Below are 23,565 nucleotides of genomic sequence, written 5' to 3'. Positions count from 1 at the left end.
CTCAAAATTAGAATAAATTTTGTAATTACAAAATGGAGATAAAAATTTGCTTTATAATTTGTTTGATATATATGATAGGATGAAAATAAAAAAGATGAGAATTAGAAAAGAATTGGATAAAATTATAATATACTCGTTCTTTTTATCTAAATATACTAAAATAATAAATTAGGTATATTATATTATTTTATCTAAGTCTATTTCTAACCTTTTTTTCAGTGGATAAGATTTACACCAGAGAGAAGAATATAATAAGACTACGTGATAAACTTATTATATCTTGTTGGTTTACTAAACATAAGAGATAGAATATCTTAGAAAATGATATTTGATCATGCTCTATTATTTTATCTATATCTATCTAATGGATCAGATGCATGAAAAGAAATCTAGTGCAGTAATTTTAATGTGAAAAATTCTATTTTAATTTGTTTATTAACTTTGTCTTCTATTGCTTGAAAAAAACATGAAACCCATATAAAAAAATTCTCACCAATGTTGCCCTGAAAATGGGTACGAGAGCAAGAGACTTTTCTTTTTTCTTTTAGTTTACTATAATGAAATAATTTTTAAGATAATATAATAAAACAAAAAAAGTTAAAATTAAAGTATTATAAAAATATTATATTAAAAGGTTTATTTTTTATTAAATAATTTTTTTGGTATTATAATTTTTTTGCTATAACTTATCTACTTTTTTTTTATTCTTTTTTCATTTATCCAAATAAGTAAAAGAAAAAGTTCCCACTTCTTTTAACTCTTTATAAAAAATAATTATCGTTATTTTTTCAATAAAACAAATAATTTATTTTTAAATGCATTATTTGTTAATTTTTTCATACTAGTATTTATATGAGATTTATATTGTTAAGACACTTACACAAGTGAATATATTATTCATTTAAGACTTAATTGCCTTTGTCTATAGAGTTATTTGATTTTAATTTTCCAATTTTTAATTAGCGACAATTTTAGTTCATTTTAGCAAAATTTAGATCTCCACACTAGAGCCTCTCCTCGAAACCATTAATTGCTTCCCTGATTCCTTTCATGACCTCAAACACCTTGACAACACCATCTTATGCGACTAAAATATGCTCAATTTAAAAGAAAAATAGAACTAAAATTGCACCATTGAAAATTGAGGGATTAAAATTGATCTCAACTCTGTAAGTAAGGGAGACAAAAATGCAATTGCTTTCAGTTACCAATTTGACCATTTATGACATATAACTATATTTTGTTAGTGTTAATCAAATAGTTATTTATTTCTTATAAAAAGGACAAAAATAATATTTCTTTCCTACCCATTTTAAATTTCATCCGAAGTTGTGTGTGGTTTTTGATCAACAAAATAGTAAACTTGTCAGTGTCTGATAAACTCGTTATTGCCTCTCTAACTCCTTTTCAGCTAAAACAGCCGAATGGTTTTCGAACTCTCATATACCAATCAACAAAGATTTGTAGTTTAAATACATACAATAACATTCTGAATAGCATTCAAATTCTTTCTCACGTTTCCATCCACAAATGAAGTCTCTAAAACTAGACTTGAGAGCTCCCTAGTACATGCCATAGAATTTTTAGTAGCATGTGATGCTCACATTATGCATGTACAAGCAAAACTGAAATTTTGATCCATTGTCAAGTTTTTTACACTGATCTAGTCATGCATCAACACATTATAAAATGAACTTAGTAGACAATCCTAACAACTTGAAAAGTCAAAATTTTAAAATTACGCGCAAGGACATGATTAATCATAGTATAAAACAACTATATACTGACAAAGGATCAAAATTGAACTCAAACTAAAATCCTCTATCTTAGAGGGCATGAGGTGAGTGATTCATTCACCTAATAGAGGGCCATGTTCCCCACTGGTGCAGAAGACCCTCCTCACCTGCCGTGACTTGTAGAAACAAAAGAAGCAGCACAGCCAGCATAGCTACTCTTCCATTCCAAGTTTCAGCACTTTTTGTCCAACCCCATTCCCACACTATAACTGGAGGAGGTAACTCCCTGCGTTGTGAATCATATGTTGCCAATAACTCTTCTACGCTGCCAAGTGGAACCAGAGACTGACAAAGTGCACAAGCTTCCAATTAGATCACAAGACACAAGTATATAACTACCAAATACACTATCTATATGGAAGTGTTTTAAAAAGAACACTGAATGAAACATTTCCAGCTAGAATATGTATAAATTTATGGAGGAGTTCAAGAATACCTGCCGAGCTTCAAGGTTTGAAGCTGCCATGGCACCAACATATGGGAGACTCTCAATAACAGCATCTGCCAAATCAGAAATGAATGTGGGTTCACATCCTAAAGCAGGAACACGGCCCCACTTTTCTATGCCAGATTCTAGAGCCAATTCTTTGTATTCCACATCAATTTCTTCTAGAGTTTCAATATGTTCGCTGACAAAGCTGTGAATTAAGCACAAGTTAACAATGTCCACATCTGAGAAAGAGATAAAGAAAAGAGGTGGAGATGATATAGATAAATAGGAGTAAACTAAAACTATTATATTTACCTAATAGGAACAGCCAACAAACTTTTCACACCCTTTTTTCCAAGCTCAACTATTGTCTCGTCTGTATAGGGTTTTAACCATTCCACCGGTCCAACTCTACTCTGTAACAATAATTACAGTCAATAGTTAGAAATCCAGAAAAAGACATGTCTAAAAGCAGTGTTTGAAAAGTTGTGAGTAAATGTGTGTTAGTGTGAGTTCAAAGACCATAATTCTTTAGTTACGGGCAATAATTTTTTGTTTGTAACCACTTGACATTTACAGAACAATTATTCTTTAATGTACGTTAAAGGTTATAATATCACTATTATAAATAGTAAATTATACTCATGTATTTGGTATGATAAAATAATAAAATCCTCTTATTATTATAATTTTTCTTTTTTAGTTTCTAACAGATTCATTGTGAATTATTTCTCAGAGCCTTGCAATCAGAACTACTGGAGAATCAATTGTGGGAAGAAACAAAAAGTAGTTACCTGATAAGCTAGAGTGAAGGAATTATTTATCTTTCGTGCCTCAAGTTCTTCCATTATCAAATCCACACATTCCTCCATCTCAGCCTTGTATGGATCACCAGCCTCTTCCACATAAGCAAGAGGTACCCCATGTGCACTAAAGAATATCATGACCTGCAATGAGCAGGAATTACTTGGACTCACAAGCTAACACAAACAAAGAAGCAAGAGTAACTCAATTTTAGGAACACAAATTTCTCAACAATGCTATAAACAAAGATAAAAAGTAATAACCAGAATTGTTGACACAGCAATTTTAACCAAAAAAAAAAGAAAGCATAATGGTATTTCACAGCATCCCAAATACCCGTAAGGGTTAATGAAATCTCGCAAGTTACTCTTCCTATTATCAATTATTAATAATGCTGTCAAGATTTGATTATAAATATCACAATGATAATAGAAAAATGTCAAGGAACCATGCTTTTTCTTTTCCAAGTCATTAAACTTGAAAACACTAAAATAATGTTGTACCTCCTCAGGGCGTTTGAAACCCTTCAGCTCTTTTTCAATTAAATTTGCCATAGCCTTAATGTATCCTTCACGTTGATACCACGAAGGTATTACAGTGTGCTGCATGTTGACTAGATATTCATCCTCTCTGAAGAACAAATAACATTTCACAGTATAACAGAATATTAGATAGTTTATATATTTAAAGTATAATAAATGTGATGAAAATATTTTTATATAATCACCGGAATATATTCTCCAGTAAACGTAGGCTTGAGCCACTGGTTGATATTGAAAACTGTGGATAAAGTGGAAGAATAACAAGCTTTGTAATTCCATCCCTTTTAATCTACACAAAAAGTTATACTTTCAAGCTATGATAAATTTTAACATATTGTAAAGGATAAATTAATGATAAATGAGGTTTGCAAGAAATCACAAAAAGATAAAGGATAAATATAGTAGTAAAAGTTATACTTTCAAGCTATGATTTTAAGTATTCCTGATTTTTCATCATTTTAATAAAATCTTACCCTGAGATTTTTTTTTTTTTAAATACTATAAACATGATTTGTTTTCATACATGCATTACTATTTTAAACCATAGTAATTCATTTTTCAAATGCATTTGATATATTATTACACTAAGGTATTAGTCAGTTCAAAGGAAGAGGACTCAAATAAACAGTTATACTCCATAACTCTGAATTTATAACACCGCAATATTCAACAGTCCCAATGTGTACAAGTTTTATACCTTTAGAATGGCAATAGTTTCTAACAATCAGAGCTCAAAGTCTTTCATATGAACAGTGTGTGCTTGCTAGTACAGTATAAAGAGACTGCAAAATATTAAGGTAACTACTAACAATTTTAATTAAAATTAAGTTTAGAATTCAGATATATAAAGGGTATTGGCCAAGAAATATCTTCATAAGGATTGAAGGAGCACATGCAAGCTACCCAATAGTGCAGATCAAAGACAATTGCTTCAAGGAACCCTTATTTTGAATTTTTTACAAGCTTTTTCCCAGAATATGTCAATATGAATCAACCAGCTAAATTTTTTTAACTCAAATTGTAGAACAATGGCATAATCTTAATCATGTTCACATTCTGAACTAAGAATGAAATGATCAAATACCTGCTCAATAGCTTCTTCAGTGAATGGATGCCAGTATCGCATGCCAACATACACTTTAGCCGGGACATTCTTTGCCCAAAGAGATTTCATCAACTCTTCAGCCTGTGCAGAAATTCATTAGTTGTGCTAGGACCAGGACAATAATAGAGTCAAACAAAAGTACATATAGGAATGAAAATGTTAAGTATCCCATAATCTTATATTGTTTTTAAAATCATCAGCCAAAAATATAACTTAGTTGAACTAAAATCTCAACAGATTAATGACAATTTCAAAGTCAGATTGAAATGGTTGGAAAAATAACAACGACAAGGTGACAATATAAAATTGTACAAGATGGGAAGTGGTAACTTTGAGTTCCCTACTGAAAGAAATATTTCTGCTGTAACAGTAAGCGCATAAAAATAGTGATAACCACTATTGCTACACGAATTAAAATTACACAACGCTGACTTCTTGAAAGCTCTTTGCAAATTTTGCTTTGCTCATGTGCTATTCTTTAACTTTATAGAATTTAAACTTGAGAAAATTGGCAAGAGACAACAGGTACATATACGGAGGTAAGAACAACTCCCTCTCAAACATAATTAGTTCTTCTGAAAATTGAATTTGAAGTCTTTGTGCCCATGTACAAATTTGAGCATAAAATATGTCATAATGGAAAAAGAAAAATGTTAACAGGAAGTGTCATGCCTGCGCATCAGTCATACGTCTAAGAGGAGAGCCACCACCAATTGAAGCATAGCCTTCTTTGCTTTTAGGGGCCCTTACAACAGACACAAATTGGGCCAATGGCTTTTGAAGAAAACTAAATATCCTTGGCAATCGTATTATATCCTGCATGTTTGTACATAAAATATAACTGATATCAAGCAATAAGGACTTCATAGTTTTAGGTTAATCTCAACCTAAAGGAACAGAGGGAGAAAAAATGACAGCTCAAATGCAAAGTGTGCAAAACCTAGAGTAATACCGGGTCAGCAAAAAGGTTAAACAAAAAAGGCTGGACATCTTCTAGTGTCTCTGGACCTCCAAGGTTTAACAATAACACGCCAACCTTATCATCACCAATAAGAGCTGTATCAGAAACATCTTGAGTTGTTGGATTTACTAAAGCTCCTGCTGAGAACAACTGTTTGTTGAGTGATTGGTTAGAAGCCAGCGGTTGTGCTTCAGACCACCATGGAGAACATCTAGCTGATACGTAATTTTTTAAGGGATTAGTGTTAATAGAATTAGAAGCTTCCACATGAGCTCCAAAGCAGCGGTACTTCTTTTGAGAGTTACAGATTGTTTGCGGCAACAACCTATGAAAGTAAAACGTTATAAACTTTGGGAAATTCTACTAACCTCGACATCTGGTAACAAAATATTTGACTCAAAGAAGGTACAATTTTATATGAGAAGTTAAATCATATCCTTTTTGCAAAACGATAAAACTGCAATTGTCAAATGTTTCAAACAAGGAAGTGAAAGAGTTTCTACATTAGCACAAGTAATACAAAGAAAAATTAGGCTTGGATGCACAACAAGACATAAATTATACACATAAAACATTTGGAAGAAAATCTAGCAGTTCACAGCTTAAGGAAAGATTAAAAAAACAAAAAATGCAACAAGAATTTCAATCATGCTCATGACCCCTCAAAATGCAAAATTTATGGTCATGGACAATATAATTATACTTGAGAGGGAACAAAGAATACTTGATTCTGCGGATGTAATATAATCTCACAGACCTGTATATCCAACCCCAAAATGCCATTCTTATAAAATGTAGCTCAATGAATAGAAACATTGCCTGAAAAACTAACTTTTAATTGCCAGCGCCAATAACTCAGATTTTACAAATATAACATCTTTTACGGTGTTTCCGATTAATTGACCTCATTTTACTAAAAATATTGGTCGAATTCCCAAAAAAAAAAAAAATCCTGAGAAATGCAAAGTTCTGGCCAAAACCACAAACGAGCAAGAACATCATAATAGTGGTAAAAATGGAACACTTACAGAGGACACTTGAGGTTACAAGAAGCGCGACTGAGGCATGGAGGAGGACGAAGCTTGTAGGAGGAAGAAGAAGATGGTGTTGAAGCGACATGAGTAGGAGAGTTCATAGCTTAAAAGTGCTAAATCAGCTTTAGCAGTAAAAATGAGGGTTGATGCGAAAGTGGAACAATGGCATAAACAAGAAATACCCAGATATGAATTTGGAGAAAAGATGATAACTTTGGCTCACTCCAATTATTATGGAGCAGAAGGAGCTAGAACTGGCACCAGGCTAGTTAGGTGAGAGAAGGCATTTATTACATATTACATGCTTTTATTTTTGACTGGTTTTGAGGTAAACGTTAGAAAGTTGAGTTTTATGAAAGGAAGAAGGGACCTTTGAAGTTGAGGCTGAGATTGAGCCGTGAGAGTGACGGGTGGGTGGGTGAGCTTCAAGGAAATTCCGACCACCTCTTCTTTTATGGTTTATCTCATTCTTCACTCACCCTCCACATCATTTATGCTCTTTTCTTTTTAAATTATGTTATCTGTTAAATTACAATATAATAATGTTTTAAAAAACTTTGGCGTGTATATAAAATAACAAAAATAATTATATACATAATGTAAATTTTTAATTATTTAACTGAGAACTATTTTGAGATGTACATCATACATGGCAAAGACAACTAACTGTTTTTCTAGTAAAAAGAGAGATAAACAATACAAGTAAATAAAATAGAGTAAAATAATATACATAGAGATTTTTTATCTTTATAAATATTTTTAATTATTATGCTTACATATATAATTGTTGAAGCTCATATCATAAATTATTTTATTTTAAATTGATTTTCACAATAATGTAATTTATGTTAATAGCTTAATAATTTTTACTATATTAATGTAATCTATTTTAAAATTTATGAAGTGATCTAAAATTTCAAATATTTACTAAACAAGAGTAATTTGTAAACATATAATATATGATCTATGATGACAGATTTTATATGTGTTGTATGATTTGAAAAAAGAAATAAAGTTTTAAAATATATTGTATATCTCAATATAAGTTAGTACTGTGGGTTTAATTTGTTGAGTTGACTCACCAAACCCACTAAATATGATGGGACTACGTTAAAATTTTGAATTTATCAACTCATTTAACTGATGCTAACTTAATTCATATTTAAACAACTCATTTAACTTATGCTTACTTAATTCACATTTAAAAACGAGTAGATGAAAATAAAATAGGTTAACTCGTCAAGTTAAATATTAAAATAATAATAATTAACTTTTAAAAAAATTATATATAATTTTATTATATTTTAAAACTCTTTTTTGTTTAATTTATGTATTTTATCTTTTAATCTTTAAGTAGATCAATTCGTTAATAAAATAAAATACGTTGAACTCAAAGAGCTAAAACGAAGTTAGTTGATCCATTTTATTATTACTAATATCAAAAAAAACTTTGACATATTTTAATATAAAATTAATAAAACAAGTAAGTTATAATAAAGATATTTGAGTTAAGATTTTTTTTTATTATATAAATACAAGTTGTATTTGACTTTTTGCTTTTCAAATCTGACTTAGTAAAATATTTTCGTTTAAGGAATAAACACCATCTTTGATAGTCATATTAATGTTATACATTACATCTTTGTCTTGACAACAGAAAGATTGCTTAAAGAATTTAATTAAAAATATATTGATGGTGTAGAAATTTTTAAACTATTTTTCAACATTGAATTATTATGTAATTAAAAACATGTTTTTAATCATTATTTTAACAATTATAATTAATAAAATAAGAAATAAAATAAAATAAATAAAATAATTAAAAGTGAAATATAAACATTTTTAAATATCTAAATAAGTTACAAGAATTATTCTAAATTTTAAAAAAATTAATAAATTTTTTTATTAATGACTAACAAGTCTAACAATTAATAGATATAGATAAAAACACACATTATGACATTACAAGTAGATCGATTCAATTGCATAAGTTAAATCATTAGTCACTGCTATATTAATTTAAAAATATTTAGCTCTAATATTAATTAATAAGCGTCTTTATGAAAATAAATTTAAAAATAAAAAATTACAAATAGGAAAAGAAAAAGGTGCAAAAAGTAATCCCACAAATTAATATGGCCTTACGTTGTTTTTTTTTTATAATGTTAATCTTAACTCTTAGAATACAAAATAAATAAGTAATAATAGTAAAATTTTATTAAAAAATATTTATATACTTTTATAATTTTAATATAATAAATATATAATTTTTTATTAGAGCTTTCAATTTATGGATGCAAACTCAACTTTAAAAATCAAGGTAAACAAAATCCTAATTTTATTTCACTTTTTGTCTTTTAAATCTGACTTAGTAAAATATTTTCGTTTAAGGAACAAACACCATCTTTGATGGTCATATTAATATTAAACATTACATTTTTGTCTTGACAACAGAAAATTTGCGTAAAGAATTTAATTAAAAATATATTGATAGTATAGAAATTTTTTAACTATTTTTCAACTATGAATTATTATGTAATTAAAAAACGTTTTTAATCAATATTTTAACAATTATAATTAAGAAAAGAAGAAATAAAATAAAATAAAATAATTAAAAGTAAAATATAATTTTTTTTAATTCTTCAATTTGATATGAATTTAACCTGAGTTACGCATTTGTACGAATGAGTTTATCATTAAAAATTTATTATATATATAAAAACTCAAATCTAAAGTTTTATTTTAAAATTTTTTTCCTCAAAAGTCGATTAAAAAAAGTTTACTACAATTATAAAAAAAATATCTTAACTATAATATTTGTCAATAGAAAATATTCAAAAATAAATTGAAAGGGCTTTAACAAAAATAAAAACAAAAATCTACGGGCATAAAAGATGGTTTACGTTGATGAAAACAACGAAAATAAAATAATCAATATTTTAATAGTGTCATTGTTTATAGCATTTAGCACGCACACGTTTTGTCGTTTTGACATGTTACTCATTCAATTTTATAATGTTATGTTGTTTGCATCGAATCCGAGCTGGCTCTATTATTAACCTTGAATCAATTAAATGAATTTAATCGTCTCCTGATGATTAGCAATTATATATCCATATTAACATAATTAAAAAATATTTATGACATTCAATTTATATCACTAGTACATTCGTATCTTTTATTTCAACATATTTTTTAATTGCACTCTTAATTATTGACAATACTTCATTAAAAATTATTTAGATTTCATTCTTTTACTCTTAATTTAATTTTTTTATTTTTATATAATATTTAGCCAATAATTAAAATAATATTAAAAATAATGTGTTACTAACATTCTTTCTTTCTACCAGCTTTACCAGTGTGGAGTTTATTATTATTTTGTATGAAGTATGAACCACTAATTTAACAAGCATGGCTTCATTTTCAGATAAAGGAACAATGGTTACATATAATTATCAATCATAAAAGAATGAATTGAATCGTTATTAATAAATAAAGGTGGTATAATTTGATAAACTAGAGACAAGCACAATAGCACATACAGAAAATTTAGTTCGATAGTGTCTTGAGATTGCCGTCTTATACAGCAAAGCAAACTCGCATCTAAATTTATTTCCATGAATATATTCCCTCTTCTGCGTGATTAATTAAGTGGTTAACTAATAACTGTTGCCACTTGAAGGAGAATAAAACTAGTGCACGAAATTCAAATTAACGAGAGAATCGCATTATCAAGTTTATTTTCATCTATCATGCCAACTTATATGAAGATGTCAACCTTGCATATGAAAGCAAACTACTTAGCCGCTATTAAAAGCCACACACATGGCCTCTTTTTTTCTTTTCCCCCTATATTACGTTACTCGTGGTAACGTAAGAATACTTGGCATATGCAGTAAAGAATCTCTACTCACCAAGAAATGCATCACACCCCATATCACTCTTTCTCCGGCTTAACATCATTACACTGAATTAGGTGTGATAGTAGATGAATATATTGTAGATTAAGATGAGAGCTTCCAAAAAATGCTTCTCTTGGTCTACTTGTTGGTCTTATCATCACATTGTGGCACTCTTCTTTATTATAACTTCACTAGTTGTTGTTTCTTGTGGTCTTCGAGCTTCAAAGTTCTCGTCATTTGTTGTTTCTTGGAGTTGGAGGGGAGAACCAACTTCCCCTTTGGATATAGAAAGTAAAAGCGTTTCAACATTATATGATGATGTTGAGGCTCCATATACATCTGCATTTCCTTCAAATCATGATGAATCTAGAGAAAACAATGAGGTATTTATCTCCTTCCAATTCAACTTGTTAGAACTATACACTAAACCTGTTTTATTGAACTTTTTATTTTCCTTTTAACTATAGGGTACTTTCTCATCTTCCTTTTTTTTTAATTTTTTTTTTGCGGCGGGGGTTCTTTGTCTTTGTCTTATTGGTGGTGGGTCTTCAGGGTGATGAAAAGCTTGACACCAAGTTTAAGCATAAAGGTAAAGAAAAAGGGAACCTTAGAGCTCACAAGTACAACAAGTTGAAAAATATTGAAGGTAGATTGGCTAAAGCAAGGTGTTCCATCAGAGAAGCTAGCAAAGTTCGAAATTTTACATCAACCCTCCAAGATCCAGACTATGTTCCTCAAGGTCCAATTTACAGAAACGCTAATGCCTTTCATAGGTACATATTTTTGGGTCCAGCATAAGTTTCTGCATCAAAACTCATGCACGATAACCACCTTATTATTGAACGGAGGTTTTATTCCTTTCGTGAAAGAATTATTGCATGATAATTAACCACCTTGTATTTGAATTATTAAATGTTTTTTAGCATTCTATTAAAAAAAGTGGGAATTACGGTTATAAAGAAATTAAGCATACACATCCACAAAAGTTTAGTTGATCGCCTCATTCTGCTTTCTAATAATTTTAGTAATTTGTCCACAGGAGTTACCTAGAGATGGAAAAGGTGTTCAAGATTTTTGTGTATGATGAAGGGGAGCCACCGATGTTTCACAATGGTTTAACCAAAAGCATATACTCCACGGAGGGAAGATTCATAAATGAAATGGAAAAGGGGAGGTACTATCGTACTAATGATCCAGATGAAGCTTTTGTGTATTATCTGCCCTTCAGTGTGGTCATGATGGTCGAATATCTATACGTGCATGGCTCCAATATAAATCCCATTGGCCTTACTGTAGAAGACTACATACAAATTATATCCAATAAACATCCCTTCTGGAATCGATCCCTGGGCCATGATCATTTCATGCTCTCTTGCCACGATTGGGTAAGCAATTATGTGTCCCTTTTCTAAAAGAATTGAATTCCTTGTATTAATTAGAAGATATAACACAAATGGAGTGAAGACAAGATATAACTCACCCATGCAAGTTTGTCTTAAGCTTTAGGATAAAATTTATATCAAGTTGCTTATACTATTGTATGTTATTAAGTTCTCCAACTGAACAATATTAAATAGCATTATTGAGAATATATTGTATAATTTTAAAATAATAAGTATATACGAAACTTAATCTAAATTTTATCCTTCTATTTAATGTACATTTGATTTAGTTTATTTTAAGATAATTTTTAATAAAATATTTATTCATTAAATAAGTTGAAAATGGATAAATAGAAATATAAGAAAAAGAAGAGGAAAAAAAAAAAGATGCAATGGAAAATAAAGTAAAACAAAAAAATATATATATAAGTGAAAATAGCGTAAAAATATAAGTATTGATTTAAGAAGGTGACAGAAATTTTGTTGAGGCATTATCCCATCTCTAATCCTATTTGGGGCACTGGACAGGGTCCAATTGCATCTACCTACGTGGATCACTTGTTCAACAATGCCATAAGGGTTCTTTGCAACGCAAATACTTCTGAAGGATTCAAGCCAGCAAAGGATGTGTCATTTCCTGAGATTAATCTTATAACAGGAGAAATCACAGGTCTAATAGGAGGGTACCCCCCATCTCAAAGAACCATCCTTGCTTTCTTTGCAGGTCGCCTACATGGCCATATAAGACACTTACTCCTTAAAGCATGGAAAGACAAAGACCAAGATGTGCAAGTCTACGAGGAACTTCCTCAAGGAGTTTCTTATTACACAAAGCTTAGAAGCAGCAAGTTTTGCCTGTGCCCAAGTGGTTATGAAGTTGCTAGTCCCAGAATAGTGGAAGCAATATTTGCAGAATGTGTGCCTGTCCTAATTTCTGATAGCTATGTTCCACCCTTTAGTGATGTTTTGAATTGGAAATCATTTTCAATTCAAGTGGACGTGAAAGAAATTCCCAACATCAAAAAGATACTAATGGGCATTTCACAAAGGCAGTACTTGAGGATGTTGAAGCGAGTAAAACAAGTGCAAAGGCATTTTGTGCCTAATGAGCCTCCAAAGAGGTTCGATGTGTTCCACATGACTATCCATTCCATTTGGCTTAGGAGGTTGAATGTCCATATTCAAGATCATTAACATCAAATCCACCAGACACATTCTACTCCTAGCATGTACAGTACCTAGAAGTTTCTTATGTGATGATTGATGGCTAATATCACAGTAGTGATATATTTTCACATCCAGGTGATAGAAATTGTTGGGCCATCTAGAACCACCACCTGTTAATGGTCTTGACTAATCATCATATAACATCTGGCAAAGCTTTATTTTCTTTTTTATTAATTAAAACATGATCACATATCTTGTGGTGATTAGTCGAGACTATGAACATGTGATAGTCCTAGGTCAGTTAATACTTCTTTAAAATGAGGTGTTAAATAGACACAGAGAGAGAGGAAAAAAAATATGATCGATAATATGATAGAAAAAATATAAAAAAATGTAAGAGAAAGTTTGTGTGAGAATATTATTATTATTATTATTGTTATTGTTATTAGTATCAATATTATTATCAACAAATTTTTTAGATTTAGATTTTTTTTTTCTCTTTTTATATTGGTTAAAACCTCTAAACGTAGAGACTGACTGACTAGTAGTGTTTACGTATAATAGATTCATCGTCAATGTGCTCCATTTCTTGATCTGAAACATGTCAACCTACACATGTAGTTTAATATAGTATAGCCACAACTCCCAACACGTTACTATATTTTTATTAGAGAGAGATATTGTAGTAAATTGCAAGTACTTTCCTCATTATGATTCTAATTCTATTCCTTTTAAGCGTGATCGTGCTTCTTTCTCCAAGAGACTTGAGAAGTACAATCAGACAACGTTACTTGGTAGAGCTCATTGTTCATCAAGCTCTTACAATGTTGTTTCTTATAAAAAGCATTTTGTTTACAACTATTTTGGAGATAACAAGAAAAAATAAAGGTAAATTAGATTTTATTATGTAATCAGATTACAACTATTGTTTTCATGCTTGGCGATTGAGAATGCAATCAAACAACTATTATTTTCATGCACAGCGATTCTTGCGACTAGTACTATACTGTGAGTTACAAGAACAAAGCCTTAATTATAATACACATGAATAGGTGACTTCTGAAATATAGAGGTAAAGTTAATATTTTGAGCAGTCCTCTAATTTTATTTTTTATTTTGATCATTTATTTTTTTATTTAATCTTAATTTTGTCTTATTTGTCATATGTGACTATTTTTTTACTGTCACAAATTGTGATTCTTTTATAAACTATGAAAATTTTTAACCATCATAATTAATTAATCAGACCAAATTAAAAATAAATACAAGAACAATATAAAATAAAATAAATTAAAAGATTAAATTAAAATAAAAAATAAAAATAAAAGTATAGGATCATGGTACTAATTTTGCCATTTTAATATTGTAAGATTGACTCATGAGTATAAGAAAATCAAGTAAAAATTCAGTTATTCTTTGGAATTATATGGGTAAGATATTTTAACTTTTAAAATTTTGAAAATCCTTTTCTAATAAGAGTGAGATTAGGATAAACTTTACATGTTTGTATTTTGAGTTATGACATGTTTGATAAAGTTGTCATTTGTCAGAACTGTCAAAACATAGATACATATGTACTACAATTAAGTCATCCTAGTTGATATTGAAATGAACTTAAATGTTTGACTTTGGATCAGTTTCTCTAGCTTGGGCTTATCACGAAGTGGAAAGGCTGAGGTGAGAGGAGTAAGGTGTAATATTGTTTTGGTTTCCAAACACCATCTAAAGGAATCATAAATGTTCAAGTTGCTTAATCGATTTGGTTTGGGATTGCTTGAGTATCTCTAGAAATTTTGTCTACCCATGCTTTGTGCCTTTTCATACAAGATTAATCTTTAATAGCAACATTGGTTGTTCTTCATGTATTATGATCACAGTAAGTGTTTAAATCAATTTTAATGACAATTTTGGGCATTCTTCATGCACCTTTGATTATGTTTAACACTCTTTAAGCTTAATTTTAAGGCTTTCTTATGCCGAGGAATGGAGGCAAATTCAAAAAGTATCATGTCTTTGTAAATTCAGTTCATTAAAGTGTTCAATGAGGTATATTTATTGAAAAATCCCTTATGGTGTTTCCTTTGATTGTCTTCAAGTTTCTTAGGCTTTTTGAAAGGTTTGAAATGTTTCTTGATATTGTTAGGTTCTACTTCGACATAAAATAAAGTGAACCTTGATGTCTTTTTGGGCACTTTCCACGCCTATGTAAAGATGAATCGTAAGCTTTAGTCGAGGTGATGTTCAAGGCCTTTTTAGTTCTCTTTACACCTAGATTAAGGTGAACCATAAGCTTAGGTCAAGGTGAATCTCAAGGCCCTTTATAGTACTCTTTATACCTTAGCTAAGGTGAACCTTGAGCCTATAATGGGGTGAACCTTATGGCATTTTATGGCTCTCTTTACACCTAAGTAGTGCTAAATCTTAAGGCTTTATCTGGTGCTTTTCACACCTAAATTAAGATGAATCTTAAGGTCTTTTTGGTGTTGTTTACATCTTGACTGAGATGAATTTTGAGGTATTTCAGTACTCTTCACACCTTGGCTAGAGTGAACCTTAAGGCCCTTCTAGTACTTTTCACACTTTGGTCGAGATAAATCTTGAAGCTTTTTTTGTACTCTTCATACCTTGACTGGGATGAATCTTTAGACCCTTGCTAGTTCTCTTCACACCTTGATTGGGATGAATCTTGAGGTTGTTCTAGTGCTTTTAACAACTTGGCCGAGGTGAACTTGGATGCCTTTTTAGTGCTCTTCCCACCTTGGTCAAGATGAACCTTTTAAGACTATGCAAAGGTAAACATTGAGATCTGATTGAGTTGAAACTTGAAATTTTTCTGGGGTGAGCTTTGGCTAAGGTGAACCTCATAGCCTTTCTAGGAACTTCTTTAAGCCTAGGCTAAGGTGAATCTTGGTTGTCTTGCAAGTATTTTTTTTATTGATAGAAGGTATTCTCCATGGTAATTTTGGAAATAGTTTTACCAGATATTGAATACCAAATTGCTAGGATATAGCTTTTTTGATATTGAATATCTTTGGTAGGTGATTCTAGCAGAAACACTTCAATGCTTAAGTTAGAGAAAGTTGGTCAAAAGTAGGGTAGAATACAATAAAATACATACTTGGGCTAAGAGAATTTTCTCTTTACATAGGTGTTAATAGATTTTTTTTTAGCACACATGGTGAGTCATTACATGTCTAATAAAATTGCCACTTGTTAAAAGTGTCAGAATATCGATGAGCATGTGCTACAATAAAGTCATTTCGGTTGAGACTAAGATGAACTTAAATGTCTTACTCTAAATCACTAATGTTGTGAGTATAAGGTTTCAAGAGTAGTAAAGATATTAAGGAGTTGACAATAACAGAAAAATTGTCTTAGATTTAGCCTACAAGTATGTGTCAATGAGAGGAAGACTTTTTTAGTCAAATTTAGGCTTATAAGTGTTTTAAACAAAAAAAAAAGATTAAATAAAATTTAAATCTAACATTAGTTGAATGATGATAAAAAAAAATGTAAAAGTTTTGCCATTAAAAGAAGCAATGTGTCATATTGGTATTTTAGAAAAAAAATGTTATAATAATAATAATAATAATATATGAAAAGTAATCAGAAATGAAAAATGAAATTTTAATCTAGATTTTAGAATAAGGTATATATTTTAGTTTTTTTTTAAAGATAATAATATTTTCAATACTTAGTAACACGTATATCAAAGAGAAGGATAAAAATCTCTAACTACATAGAATAATAGAGAATAATAATATCTAATAATGATATTACAATACTTTGACAAATAAATGATATATAATACAATATGCTCCCTTAAAATATATGACTTAATAAAAAATAAAATATTGAAAGTAAATATATTTATTTCACTTGTATTAATTTTATTATCAAATATAAATAACTAAGTGTTAAAAGAAGATACTGTTTTTTACTTCATTTCCATATATTTTGTTATTTTTATTTAATTTTGATTGACTTTGCTAGCAATTATCATGTTTCATGCTAAAGTAGTAAAGAAAGTTGTTAATAAAGCAATTATTTCAACTTTAAATTTCAAGAAAAAAAAGGAAAAAAGATGATGTTTTATGACAACGTTAATAGATGAAAAAGAAGAAGGAAGAAGAGAAGAAAATAAATATAACAGTAAAAAAAAAAAAAAAAAAGAGAGAAAGAAAGAAAATAAAATAAAAGAGAATTTTTTTATCAAAGAATGAGAAAATTCCAATTATAATATATAAAAAGTTTTCATAAAAAAAGATAGGGGCTTAAGGAGGAAGGTCCAGTGAGAGCGAATGTAGCATGAATATGTTTTGATTTGCATGTTTTTTTTTTTTTCTTGTTGCCTTCTGTTTAGGCTTGCTTTTCGGGCCTTTTTTCTTTTACTTCATATATCTATAAATAAAAAAATATTATTTGTTTAAGAATTAATTTTATATATAATACTTTTTAAAAAAAATAAAATATTATTATAAAATTATATATATTGTAGGTGAACTAACAAACTTAAATTAAAAAAAAAACTAAATTTGGTCTTCTTAATTAAAAAGATATTTTTAAAAGCCTTAACTTAATTTTTGTTAATTGAATAAGTTAGTTTAGTTTAGAGTTTAAACAGGTAAGATCACATTCCTAACTTAGTCTTACTTTTATTTATTAGTCTCACAATTTATAAAAAAAATAATTATTTTTAAAATATTTTATTATTATTTTGAATTAAAAACTAAAAAATAACATCATTTAAAAAAATTGAAAATTAATAAAATTTCAAAGACTAGATTATTTAATTCATATAATCTCAAAAATTAAACTAATAATGTACTCGAAGGATGTCATAACAAAATGTATGTTAGACAAAATAATAATAAAGTACAGAAAATCCATTAATTCAATATTCTAAAATTTGTTATAAGGACCCTCTGTATCAAACGAGCAGAAATGTCATCTGGATCTTTTTAGGATCATTCATTGTAGTATTTATTTTTAATATTTTTATGTAATATGAAAAATTTATAAAAATAAATATAATAAAATATAAATCTATAATCTAGATGTTCAAAAATATAGACTAAATTATACTTTTTATCTTCAAAGTTTGAGTGAAAATTTTATTTATTTAATTTAATCATTTAAGTTTATCTAAGTTTTAGTCTAATCTTATAACTTTTTTTTTCAACTTATTAATCTAAATTATTTGTTTGTAAATGATGAATGACCAACTACTCATTTTTGTAATTTTTTTTCTCTACAATAACTAAACAGTGATTGTAATTATTAATCAAATCGAATACATTATGATTTTTATTATTAATATTTTTTATTTCCAAATACTAAAATATCCTCTAAATGAATACAAATTTAAAGTTAGAAAAAAGCTTCAACACAAAAGAAGAATTTAAAGGAGTAAATTGAATGAAAAAAAATAAAAGAAACGAAGTAAAACTTAAACTAAATATAGATAACTAAAATGAAAAAGACAAAGTTAAGAGAGTAAATAAAAACTTCATTTAGAGGGTGAAAAGTATAATTTAGTGAAACACATATTCAATTAACATAATTTTAAAACGAATTTGGCCAATTTCTTTATAAAGGATAAAAGTGGTGTCAGAAAAACAGGACGGACCTACTATTATTCAATTCAGTTAAGTATAAAAATAATCATTCGATGCTATTATTCAATTCAAAATTTAAACTATTAATCATCATTGTTAACATAAATATTAGTGCCCTGAAATGATCGATGTGGGGCAAACGAGAGCTATTCAACGGCTTCGCTGCAATTCAAAGGAAACAAAGATACAGCTAACACTGAACGCATCCAAGGCAAAATGTGGGGCGACTCACTCCAACCTCATAAGTGCCTATTAACGGACTCAAACCCTTTCACTCCCTTTTATTTGTTTTCTTCTTATAAAGAAATGCAAATGGGACCGTTGGCTTCGAATTCTAACCGCTTGGGCCGGGGAACCTGCAGGTAGGCCCACTCTGTTTGGTATTCAGTCTAATAACACCGTTATATCCGGGCCTGGGCCCACTCATCCAAGTTGGGCCCCTATTCCAAGCTGGCACAGTCTGGTACTTTTCATCCCCACTCTTTTTAACTCCTCCTCTCTCTCCATCACACTGCACCATTATCTATCTCTACTCTCCTCTCTCTCTCTCTCCCCCTCTCTCTCTCAAATTTTGTTCATATCAAAGAAACTGTCCCTACTATCTCATTAATCACACTCAAGCATGGCTGAGGAAGCTTCAAAAACACCCACAACTCAAGAGGAAGTGGTGGTTACTACCAATGTCGCACTTGCTGATACAACAACAGACACAGGTGTGGCGAAAGACACAGAAGAAGAGGCTTCACCAGAGAAGAAGAAGCTCGTTGAGGAAGAGAAAGCTCCTGAGACCGTGGTATCCAAATCCAGTGGCGATGACAACAACATTCCCGAATCGGGTTCCTTCAAGGAAGAAAGCACAAGAGTTTCTGACCTACCAGACACTGAGAAAAAGGCACTGCAAGAGCTCAAACACCTTATCCAAGAAGCACTCAACAACCACGAGTTAAACCCACCCAAGGAAGAAAAAACACAAGACAACGTTGACAACAAGGAAAAAAGCGTTGAGGAGGGGAAGGAACATGTTTCAGAACATGCTGCTGCTGATGTGGCACCACCACCACCATCAGAGCAAGACCAAACTACAAACAAAGAAGAAGTAGAAGAAGAAGGAGAAGGAAAAAAAAAAGAACCAGTAGCAGAAACACCAGAAGTGAAAAATACTCAGGTGGTTGAAAACAAAGCCGGTGCTTCTACTGTTGATGATGATGGAACAAAAACCGTTGAAGCCATTGAAGAGACCGTTGTGGCTGTTGCTGTGTCTTCTTCACCTTCAGTGGAACCAGAAGGAGCCAAGGTGGAAAAGGAGGAAGCTTCAGTGATGGCATTGGTACCTGAAGAGGTTTCCATTTGGGGGGTGCCACTTCTGGCAGATGAGAGGAGCGATGTGATTCTCTTGAAGTTTCTGCGTGCGAGGGACTTCAAGGTGAAGGAGGCATTCGCCATGATCAAGAACACGATTCGGTGGAGGAAGGAGTTTATGATTGAGGAGTTGTTGGAGGAGAGTTTTGGTGATGATCTTGAGAAGGCGGTGTTCATGCATGGCTTCGATAAGGAAGGACACCCTGTGTGTTATAACATATATGGGGAGTTTCAGAACAAGGAGCTTTATAAGAAGACCTTTTCTGATGAGGAGAAGAGGCACAAGTTCCTCAGGTGGAGAATTCAGTTCCTTGAGAAGAGTATTAGGAAGTTGGATTTCAATCCTGGTGGCATAAGCACCATTGTTCAGGTTAATGATCTCAAGAATTCTCCTGGACCTGGCAAGTGGGAGCTTAGACAAGCAACCAAACAGGCCCTACATTTGCTTCAGGATAACTATCCTGAGTTTGTAGCCAAACAGGTACTACCCTCTTCAATTCAAGCCTAAATATATATACTTTGGTCCCAAAAGTGAGATCTCATTAATATCTTTCATCCCCCTTAGTTAAGCGTTACGTAATTTAGTCACTTACGGCGAGTTTGGTAATAGTTTAATTTACTCATTACCAAACTTATTAATATGAAAAAAGTAGTTGATTTCGATAAGATATGTATAAAAAAAATTATGAAAATAAGTTTTAAAAAATTATGAAAGTCACGAGCTCTTTCAAAAATATGCATTTTGATCTTTTTTGAGGATCAATTAGATTCAAAAGTATTAGAATCTACAATTTGATTCTAAATATGTTAATTTTTCCTATATTTCACTTCATTTTGTTTTTAGGATGAAATTGTGTGTTACTCCAAATTCAAATATTTAATCATAAATTAAATGTTGGGTATAATATAATGTTATTATTCTTAAATCTTCATTTTTTTTTTGTTGGGTAGGTGTTTATCAATGTGCCATGGTGGTACTTGGCAGTGAACAGGATGATAAGCCCTTTTCTTACTCAGAGAACCAAAAGCAAGTTTGTCTTTGCTGGGCCTTCCAAATCAGCTGAGACCCTTCTAAGGTGAAGACAGAAAAGACTCATAATTTTATTGTTTCTTGTCTTTTGAGTTTGCCTTGTTTTGTACCTAATTTGGGAGATGGATGTTTCAGATACATAGCTGCAGAGCAACTTCCGGTCAAATATGGTGGACTGAGCAAAGATGGGGAGTTCAGAATTTCCGATGCTGTCACTGAAATTACAGTGAGGCCAGCAGCAAAACACACCGTGGAATTTCCAGTTACTGAGGTGGGTTTTGCTTTTACTTTGTGTTTTCTTTTGTCGGAACTGATTGATTTTGATTGAAAGAGAATCCAAGGAATGCAGCATTGAAATGAGTAATCTTACCTAGGATTCCCTGTTCTCTCAAGATTTCAATGTTATACTATTAGGCAGATCTATGCCCGGAGATAAGATGTCTCAGGAAATACCCCATAATTTAGTAAATACGGAACAATAAAATAAACATGAGAAGAGCATATATATATATATATATACACACACACAATTGGGAAATATAAGTGGCCGAATTTTGTTTCTGTTATAAATATAGCTATGAGCCAAAATCCATTTCTAGTGCTAATTAAGTTCGCTTTCTCATGATGTCCATTTTAATTTATTTAGAAGCTAGTTAGTTATGGGGTGAAGAGAATAAATTTGGAGTGGAAACCTTGTGTGGTTAAATTAGAAAATTAATCGCTTATTTGATAAACTCGTTTTAAATAACGACATATATCATAAATTAAACCATGGTAAGAAGCTTATTAAGATTAGCTGAAATCAGTTTATTTTGACAAGTTTTAGTAAGGAGTTTACTGAAATAAATTTAAAAAAAAAAAAAAAAACTTATAAAAGCTCTTTCAAACATGCCAATAAGTAATTGAATCCAACTGTACTATAGCTAGTTGTTGCCATTTGCATTCATTTATATACTTCTATGAATTTTGCATTGAAATTCTGTTCATGGAAACTTCCTGGGAACCTGCAGAACTGCTTACTTTCTTGGGAGCTCAGAGTAATAGGGTGGGAAGTAAGTTATGGTGCTGAGTTTATACCAAGTTCTGAGGGGAGCTATACTGTGATCATCCAGAAGGCTAGAAAAGTTGCTTCATCAGAAGAACCCGTTCTTTGCAACAACTATAAAATTGGTGAACCTGGTAAAGTGGTTCTCACAATTGAAAATCAAAGCTCTAAGAAGAAGAAGCTCTTGTACCGGTTGAAGGTCAAGCCTTCTTCTGACTGAGAATCACATCATTGTTATATGCATTGGAGAAGGAGATGAGCAGTTTGCATTCAGTTCCACCACCCAAGATGTTCAACTTCAAAGATGGACATTGCTGCTATTCATATGAATAGGAAAGTTTCAATGTTAATCATGATAATGTGTTCAATCATGCATGCTTTATATGAGCCTTTTTTTGTTTAATCATTTATAATTGTTATTACTATTGGAGGGGATGTTTTGAATTTTGAATTTTGATTTTTGAATTCTTATTCATATATGGAGGACATATTGCTCTATTATTTATATGTATAAATTTGATGTAAATTTTGGTGGGGCCTTATCTATATGTTTGTCGGATTTGTCTGAACTCAAGCATAAAAAATATGTTTGATCTGTCATTATCCGTGTTTCCAGCAGTGATAGAAAAGATCATGCGAATATCTGTCATGGGTCTGAACTTCTAGAACACGTCGCAATGGAGTTTAGACTTTTAAATCAGCTTTTTTTTCGCCATCTTCAATTGGCTGTCAATTTGTTGCCTCTCTGCGCTTGTTCATTGGCTTTAATTTTGTTTAGAGAATTCTTATATGCATGACTCATTGATTCTAGGCGTCCATTGAAACAAACAATTTGAAGACAAAGGATGATCCCTTGATTAAGATTGCTAGGATCAAAAACACTTTTAAGATCTTTGTCACTATGAATTGTGAACTGGTTGTTTTCTTATGTATGATACGAGTGCTTTGAGAATATAATCCCAAGTTATATCAGCAAGTTATTAGAAAACCTTCACATCGTACATATATTAGCTAATTTGAAAAACAAAATTGTAGTTTCTTAAAAAATTTTCAAAACAAAATCAATTATTCCTTATAATTTAAATTATTCAAAGAAACACTTTGTCTAATTTTCTGTAATGAAACTTACCTGCCAAAATTTCCCTTTGGCAGATGGAGGGGACAATGTTATTTAAAAGACTTCACAAAAGGGATTTCTCATGATGGAGAGAACTTCCTAAATTTTATTATTTATATGAAATACGAAATACTGGGGTGTAGTTACCCATAAGTTGTAAATATGAATAATCTAATAAGTCAGCACTCAGCAGTATTAGACTATATCAGTATTTATTTTCATTTTTCTGGTGACCAAATTGTGCTCCTTTGGTTCCAGCTGTATTTTTTT

The 23,565-nt window shown here is 30.5% G+C and overlaps 3 protein-coding genes across 5 annotated transcripts; 2 read left to right on the top strand and 1 right to left on the bottom strand.

The window, feature by feature from the left end:
• Positions 1-1,391: 1,391 nt before the first annotated feature.
• Positions 1,392-7,136, bottom strand: LOC113869161 (ferrochelatase-2, chloroplastic-like). 3 transcript variants are annotated; one of them, XM_027505353.1, is made up of 10 exons: positions 6,667-7,136; positions 5,630-5,963; positions 5,350-5,493; positions 4,657-4,758; positions 3,758-3,861; positions 3,534-3,660; positions 3,021-3,173; positions 2,542-2,642; positions 2,233-2,434; positions 1,392-2,081 (listed from the first exon to the last, which is right to left on the bottom strand). In XM_027505353.1, exons 1-10 carry the CDS (start codon positions 6,771-6,773, stop codon positions 1,854-1,856), a joined length of 1,602 nt encoding a protein of 533 aa, XP_027361154.1. In that variant the 5' UTR covers positions 6,774-7,136; the 3' UTR covers positions 1,392-1,853. The 3 variants fall into 3 exon arrangements, with proteins under 3 accessions (XP_027361154.1, XP_027361162.1, XP_027361145.1); XM_027505361.1 differs by having other exon boundaries at positions 1,472-2,081; positions 3,758-3,810; positions 6,667-7,062; XM_027505344.1 differs by having other exon boundaries at positions 1,498-2,081; positions 3,021-3,206; positions 6,667-7,069.
• A 3,548-nt stretch (positions 7,137-10,684) lies between these two features.
• LOC113868893 (probable glycosyltransferase At5g03795) lies at positions 10,685-13,153 on the top strand. Its single transcript, XM_027504874.1, has 4 exons — positions 10,685-10,960; positions 11,130-11,350; positions 11,617-11,962; positions 12,488-13,153. The coding sequence occupies exons 1-4, from the start codon at positions 10,685-10,687 to the stop codon at positions 13,151-13,153; spliced, it is 1,509 nt and encodes a 502-aa protein (XP_027360675.1).
• Positions 13,154-19,266: 6,113 nt separating this feature from the next.
• LOC113874906 (patellin-3-like) lies at positions 19,267-22,635 on the top strand. The gene is made up of 4 exons (XM_027513175.1): positions 19,267-20,584; positions 21,055-21,179; positions 21,269-21,404; positions 22,144-22,635. Exons 1-4 carry the CDS (start codon positions 19,367-19,369, stop codon positions 22,396-22,398), a joined length of 1,734 nt encoding a protein of 577 aa, XP_027368976.1. The 5' UTR covers positions 19,267-19,366; the 3' UTR covers positions 22,399-22,635.
• The last annotated feature ends 930 nt before the right edge of the window (positions 22,636-23,565 follow it).

Source organism: Abrus precatorius, unplaced genomic scaffold, assembly GCF_003935025.1.
Source record: "Abrus precatorius isolate BTA unplaced genomic scaffold, Abrus_2018 Scaffold10, whole genome shotgun sequence".
Lineage (NCBI taxonomy): Eukaryota > Viridiplantae > Streptophyta > Magnoliopsida > Fabales > Fabaceae > Abrus > Abrus precatorius.
Note: the sequence above shows the minus strand (reverse complement) of the source record. Positions and strands in the feature narration are given on the sequence as shown.